A 7,807-nucleotide genomic window follows, 5' to 3' on the forward strand; every position below is an offset into this window, starting at 1 on the left:
CTAGTTTTTACCAAATCTGTCAGCTGCAGTTTGCATAAAGTTCATCTTTGTTAGCATTTTGAACTCATGTTCTGTTGATTAAAATGAGTAAATAAGATGTATTGGTGTTTGTTTTTTTTAAAGATGCTTCTTAACTCTAAATTCATGCATCTATAAGAGACGTGTGCATGTGACATTTTTTGCTAACTGTGTTGTAATTGCATTAGCTAATCTTTTAACAATCTTTAACATCTTTCTGTCGCCAAGTCATTTTTCTCGCCCTTCAAGGCAGTTGGATCATCATAAATGTACACAGTGTTTCTGAGGTCTTACAGCAAAACATTTACAGTTTAAAAAAAAATATCTTTCACTTTGTGCGTTATTTTATCTGTGAATATAAAGGAGGTGGAAAAAAAGGTCCGTCACACATATGAGAGATATTTTGAATAAATCCATGAAAAATCAATATCTTGACAAACCATTGTGTAGATTTCTGGCTATTTGGTATATTTTCACAGTAAAACCCAAAAAATCTGTCTGACTCTTGTGTGCTTGCAAAATGGATTTGTGTGATATGCAAATCAGTGAATATTTAATGAGGAAAATACTTCATTTGCATATTAGAATAAAAAACTAATTGTAATTCAAAAAAGCTCATAATTATGTATTCTTTAAACTTGTAAAGTTTCATCCTGATATGAGTAAAGTTGGGGAAAAGTAGGGATGGACAATAAAACAATAATTATCGCGATATAGTTTTTTTCAAAAACAATATAACAAATGTTCAATATATATTCAATAAATGTTTTATTTTATTCATTTGAATCACACACAAATTAGGACTTATTTTTTATTAAGATGCTTATTTTGTAAAAAGTAACTGAAAAGTTCTTACTTAATTTTACTCAGTTTGTTGACAAAGATTTTATCATAATTGTTTTGAATGTTCTGCCTCAGATTAGTGAAGTGATCCACTGTTTAGCATCAAGTGTTAAAGAAGAGTTTAAACCCCAATTAACAATCAGGTTTCTGCAACTTTCACTCAGGAGCAAAAATCAGCCTTTAAACTCAAAAGAAACAACGATTTGATACTTATCCTGATAATTATAAGATACAAAACGTTTTATCCTGATAACATTTTTGGCCGTATTGTCCAGCCCTAAGAAAAAGCCTGTTTGACTGTGGTGTCTCTCATTAAGTCCTGCAGAAGTGTCATAAATCGTTTCTCTTGCATCAAATGAAAACTGGTGCCCTTTTTTAAAAATGCAACAAAAAAAGCTGAAGAAGCAATGATGACAAACACGCAGAGACAATTATAACAGAGCCTGTATATTTTTCTGCAAAATACAAATACTACCACATTTCTGAGTGAGGGATTTGCTGTACATGATCTCTGATTGTGACAACAGAGGTGCACTTTATTTTTCTTCTGAGAAACATTGTCTCCAAGTGGCGACAAAGGCCAGCTTATGCCGCTAACAATCTCGTAGAATATTTAACTTGTGGTTATTAGAAGCAATAGTGCATGAAAAGAGGGAGGGAACTGTAGCCCAAAGTGTACATTTACAGTACAGAGGACATTCACTGATGTCAAATAAAAGAATATCATCGGGGCGTTTGAGGTACAAGTAGATGACAGATTTGACAAAGTCCAGGCAGTTACATATTAAAGAATCAAATCAAACACACACATAAACAGGGTATTTCACACTTTGGTTAGTTTACACTCGACCTTCCACCTCCTCCACCTGCACACGCTCGACTCCACCTGGAGCCTGAGGACGAGCTCCTGGCTCTCCTGTCCTTCAGCTCTGTTTTACCGACGGTGTCAGGCGTTGTGCAGGAAATCTGAGCTGGAAGCCGACCAACCCCAGAGACAACACGGTCATCATTAAAGAGTGTGGAAGAAAACACATCTGGGCTCTGCCCTTTTCCACAGACATCACTTTGTAGTTCCTGACTAAATGGCAGTGCCTTTTTTAAACTCGAGCAGCTACGGGGAGTCAAATGAACTTAGCCGCTGGATTTAAAATGGGGCCCATACAGAGTGGGGGCTGTGGCTGAGGGTTTAAGCTCCAAATATACAGTTTTTAAAACAAAATATTCAAATGTGAACAACCCCCAGCCACCTCTCTGCCTCTTAAAAGAAAATAAAACCTGTGGGCATCAGTCCTTCATCTACTCTGTACATCCTCTTATTGTGGCGGGGTGTCAGACCCAGTTTTAGATACAAGGCACAAATGATTCAAAATGTCTACAATGCCCTTGTAGAGAGTTACAGCACAAATATACAGTGGTGGAAAGTAACTAAGTACATTTACTTAAGTCACATATTTAAGTACAACAATTTTAGGATACTTCTACTGCACTACTCCATTTGTCTGACAGCTGAAGATTAACCTCAAAAATCAGTTTAGTGTTGTGTCTCCAGTTGTTAGCAGAGACACTTCCCCTCTAAACTTCTCACATAGTTTCATTAAAATGTAATGTTTTGATTAATGATTTAAAGAATTGTTTTTAGTCCAAAGATGTAAAATCATCTAATGTTTTAGAGGAAAAAGGAGAAGCACAGATTAGCCACTGGACTAAACTAGTTAACAGTTAAAAGTAGCTGACAACGTTCATCAGTCACATCTTACTGCAGAACGAGTACTTTTACTTTTTATACTTTCAGTAAATTTTGCTGATAATACTTCTGTACTTTTACTGAAGTATACTTTTTGAATGACGGACTTGTAATGATATATATGTTGTACTGGCACTTTTTTACTTAAGTAAATGAGTACTTCTTCCACCACTGTACATTTTAATTATCACCACAAAGTAGTTGCTTTGAAACTGTATCCTGGGAAAAAAAACAGCCGGTTTCCTTTGTGCTCTGTGAGATTGTCACTGTGACATAATGTTGGCTCTGACACCAGCTGAACTTTAAATGTGATTTCTTTTGTAAAACTTAACTTAAAACTGACTTAAAATCTCCCTGAATGTTTAATAGAAAATGACGTGCAGCTGTGCTTCCTGTCTTTTTATATTACTGTTATTAAATAGCGCTGCAGACATCCAACAATATGGATTTGATATAATAAGGAATAAATTTTCTCTAAAAACACAACACTATCAACTTTGTGCAGCAAAGCATCGTTGTCCTGTTGGATATGGCTTTTATGAAGTGCAATCCTCACTCTGCTAAATCCTGCAAAGCTATTATTAGCACATGCTAGCTCTCTCTGTGCGTAACAAGGCCATGAGCGACGTTTGGATGTGACTTCTCTCTTTTGTTTGTTAACCACAGATGCTTTGTTTCTTTTACAGGAAAATAACTCATGTTATGTTGTAAAGGCCATAATTTATTTTTTAAATAACTGAATTGTGAAATGCAACCACTACTAAATACTTGACATTGAAATATTCAAATTTTAAAGCAATCTGTTTCAATTCATGTGTTTAGATTTCCCCTCTCTGACATTTTCAGAACGTTATTTCAGGTTTTGAAAATTTCCAAATGAGATTTTTATTTTAGCACGTTCGCACGATCAGTAAGTTGTGGTAAGTGTCCAGAGCTGAAGTTCTCTTTCTCTGAACATGTGACTGAACACAACAAACCTGACCGTAGCACATTATGAGTTTGGATTAAGCATTTAACGTGAATCCAACTTAAGCAATTTATTTTTAATGGACGTTAAATTTTATGAAATAAAAACTGAATATTGGACATTTGAATTTTCCAGAATCTGAAAATTTCAACCTTTTAAAAACCAAAATCAAAAATGTGTTTTTTAAAGTTGCACAACTCGGGGGGGGGGGGGGGTCTTAATATCTTAAAAAACATCTTAGAGACATTAACTTCCCTTATTTTTGATTTGTAGTTTTCAGTTATTTATAATGAATTTAATCCTGTTTGTTTTTACAGGACGTCTTTGTTTAAACTTTCAGCTTCCCACTTATCCTGCACGGGCCTTTGATTATATTTAACTCATGTTTGAGTATTTGTGTATGTATGTGAATGTCTCTATGTCACATATTTTATAGTGGTTGTAAAAGAAAAGTATTCAGTAGTGGTTAATGTTTAGTTTTCAGATATTCAGAAACTTATAAGATAAGAAGATACTTTTACACATCTGGATTGCATTCACTGAAAGTCACTTTTGCTAACACAGCTCTGAAAATGATTCACTAACTCTTATAAATGTCTTCACATCAAGTGAAATCTGAAATCTTTTCTATGCAACCTGTTGCAAATAACTTCTTCACTCAAACTAAAACTTCCCCCGTCACCATTTCTCTCACCAGAGCTACATTTCTCCATCTTTCTCTTCCTGTACGCGCTCTCTCTCTTTCTACCTCCTTTTTATTTGCCACACTTTACCTTCCATACATTCATATATAAATGTGTTTTATATGTTTTACTGTGCGAATATGTTGAACCTGCAACACGGCGTGTGCAGCGGCGGACTGAGCGGCCCACCTCCAGCACGCCTGCTCTCATGGCTCCAATGATCCACGTTATTAAACTCACCAGTAGCTTCACTGTTCAGAGTACCAGACGTCTTCACTTTTTAAACTTTTTGTTAGTTGCACACATTCATGAATGTGTGCATGTAACTTACTTATTACCCCCCACCCACCCCGGAAACACACACACTCAAAACAAGCAACACATGTACACCGACAAACTGTCAGCACATGTTCGCCTCAGATGACATCCTGGACAGCGATTTATCAAACTGCTAGAAGTGACGTTTTGGACTTATAAATGTAAAACGCCTTCACTTTTACTCGCCGCAGCAGAGCTGAATAACTAAAACCAAAACACTCATGAAGAGTTGTGTGTATAATCCAGACATGGGCAGTTTTAGCCTTCAGTACTGTTTGGAATGTGGTTTAAACATTTGATACTGTTACACCACTTTTTCTTTCTTTTTCACTCGTGCAAACAAGAATATAGACAGCAGTGATTTTGTCTGCAATCTTTTTCCATAAATCTTCACTGTGAATATGATACTAAGTTCTCCTTATTGTGTGATATCTCTGATGCATCAGCAGAAGAAGTTACTTTTGTTTCCATTTCAGCCAATTTCTTGTAATTTTATTTATTTAATGCCTATTGCATATTATAAATATATAAGATTTATGTTTTTTTCACGAGTGAATTGCTACTGGAGAAAGTACATGAACTTTAAAAGACATATTTTTGCAGATTTGTGTTAAAGAATGAGCTGCAAAGTAGGTACACTGCCTGGACAAAAGTACGGGGACAGCTACACATTACTTTTATGACATCCTGTTCTAAATCTAAGGGCACACATATGGAGTTGTTGAGCTATAACAGCTTCCACTCTTCTGGGAAGGCTTTCTACAAGTTTGTATTTGGGAATTTTTCCCCGTTCATCCAGAAGAGCATTTGTGAGGTTAGACACTGATGTTGACCCCGTTCTAGTTCATCCCAAAGGTGTTCGACAGGGTTGAGGTCAGGGCTCTGATCTTCGACACCGAACTGGGAAAACCATTTCTTTATGGAGCTGGCTTTGTGCACGAGGGCATCATTTATATTTAAACAAGAAAAGTCCAAATACAAACTGTTTGAAGAACTATTTTCTAAAATTGTCTGTCTGCTGTAGCGTTAACATTTCCCTTAAAGTCTGCACCATGAAAAAACAGCCCCTCCCAAAAGTATTGGGACAGTGGTGTCCCAGTACTTTTGTCCGTATCGTGTAAGTTCCTTGTATCTGATCGGTTGTAACTCCTCTGAGAATGCAAGTGATTCAATACTGTCACTTTGCTGTGAGCAGAAGGAAGTCGCTTGATTAACTAACTTTTATATTCTTAGAAGTTTGATAAATTCGTATTGTCCCAGGAGTCTCTCCTCTAGATTAGAAAGTCTAGCTACAGTACATGTTGTAAATACAGCAGAACATCACTGTATCCATATAAAATAGGTCGACAGCGTCTGAATCTGCCCCCCCCCCCTTACATTACACATTTAGCACACCCACTCAGTACAAGAAGAATATGATGATGATAATAATAATAATAATAATACTATAAGGTAACTTTACTAACATCCCCTCCCCTCTGGCTGTAGACCAGCTCCCATCATGTCGCCCATCCCTCCGATAGCCTCATCCGTTTTACTGACGGGCTGTGGTGCTCCTCCTGGCTGGACAGAGGTCGGAGGAGGAAGCTGTCATTGCCATGGTGATCCTCGCGCTCCTCGCTGCCTTCGTACGAGCTCCCGCAGCTGGACGCGCTGTCGCCGGGGGAGTGCCCCGATTCGTTGTGGCCCCGGCCGGCGTTGGAGTAGACTGCCGTGGTCATGCCCCCTCCGAGTCCCGTGCAGAGCATGCCGACGCTCCGGTTCCTGGGAGGGGAGGCCGGCTCGGACTTGATGTGGAGCTGCTGATGACCGGAGGGGAGGTTTAGGTTTGAGGTCTGACACAAGTTCCTGGAAGATGACAGAGAGAGGCGACTTAAACAAAATGCAGACAGGAAAATCTCAGAGTTGTTATACTTCCCTGTCGACACAACTGATCTCGCACCAGGTGAACGATTAATGAAAGATGGGTTTCTGTTCTTTCTCATTTACATTTACTTATTTAGCTGAAGCATTTTATTCAAAGCGACTTACAATTGCTATATATGTCACACGAGGTCGCACGTCTCTGGAGCAACTAGGGGTTAAGTGTCTTGCTCAGGGACACATTGGTGGATGTGTTGCAGTGGGAATCGACCCCGGGTCTCTCACACCGAGAGGTGTCTTATCCACTGCTCCATCACAACCCCTCGTCTCCCACGGACTCGTCTCCAAGGTGCCCCGACTACAAGTGCATCGGGTTTTTGGCAACTAGGGCTGTGCCCGACTAAGGATTTACATAGTCGACTTGAACTGGGAAGTCAGAATTTCAGACAATTTCTACTGAAACGCCCCCTGAAGTCAGATTTCTGACTGATGTTTTATTATGAACTAGTATTGCAAACAGTGGCTAAAGGCATCAGGTGCGACAGCGTCCGACTTCTGAGGTAAATGGCACGTTTCTTCTAAGAAATGTGTCGGGGAGGTGCAGCCCAAGAGCCGGACAGGCGATGATATCCGTCACACACAGATGCTTACCCCATGTGTCCGAGCGCTGAGTGCTGCAGATTCTGTATCTGCTGTTGCTGCCAGTTTGTTACGGATCCGAGACCAGAACCGCCAAACCCAGACAGAGAGGACAGGTCGCTGCCGAGGGAGAACTCTGAGGGGGGGAAACACACGCACAGAAAACCCTCCTTATTAAATCAGATCCTACATGATGTGACCCTCTAGTCTGTTGCAGCGTCGCTCTGTTGTACCTGTGCCATAAGAAGAGGAGAGTGTGGACGGATACCCGCCCATCCCCTGTCCAGGTAGAGTCTGAGCAGCGATGGACACAGCAGGAGTGGACAGCGTCTGAGCGGTCTGAGAGTGATTTATTCTCTGGTTCTGAAAAGAAAAGAGAAATCTATAAGACCTAAAGCAGCGACGCATTCTAAAAAACAACCGAAACACAAGGAGCTGACTCAAGGAGAGTTAGAAATGTTTCTGTTCAGGCCAGCTGCTGTTTCTCAGTTTAAACTGATACCGTGTTCTGCTCCAGCTCTGTCCTGTGATTGGTTGAAAGACATTCCTATTTTTATAATCACAGTGAAGTACTGGGTCACTCTGCTCAGTTTACGTGAACTAAATTCCCAACATTTGTGCAGCTCTACAAACAGGTCGTTCAGTACATAGAATTAAAAATTGCGGCGGGTCGGGTAAATATTGCATAACGGCACATCAAAAGGGCGTAATAATAATAATAATAATAATAAT

At 39.3% G+C, this 7,807-nt stretch overlaps 1 protein-coding gene across 4 annotated transcripts in view; it reads right to left on the minus strand.

Moving 5' to 3' along the window:
* Positions 1–1,287: 1,287 nt before the first annotated feature.
* Positions 1,288–7,807, minus strand: part of mef2ca (myocyte enhancer factor 2ca) — a 52,261-nt gene continuing 45,741 nt past the window's right edge. For all 4 annotated transcript variants that reach the window (XM_046067056.1, XM_046067053.1, XM_046067055.1 and 1 more), the window contains 3 exons: positions 7,309–7,438; positions 7,088–7,211; positions 1,288–6,421 (listed from right to left, as the gene is read on the minus strand). In XM_046067056.1, the coding sequence (XP_045923012.1) occupies positions 6,073–6,421; positions 7,088–7,211; positions 7,309–7,438 (603 nt within the window). In that variant the 3' untranslated portion in view covers positions 1,288–6,072. The remainder of the gene's footprint in view (positions 6,422–7,087; positions 7,212–7,308; positions 7,439–7,807) is intronic.

The sequence above is a fragment of the Micropterus dolomieu genome, linkage group LG13 (genome assembly GCF_021292245.1).
Source record: "Micropterus dolomieu isolate WLL.071019.BEF.003 ecotype Adirondacks linkage group LG13, ASM2129224v1, whole genome shotgun sequence".
Classification (NCBI taxonomy): Eukaryota; Metazoa; Chordata; class Actinopteri; order Centrarchiformes; family Centrarchidae; genus Micropterus; species Micropterus dolomieu.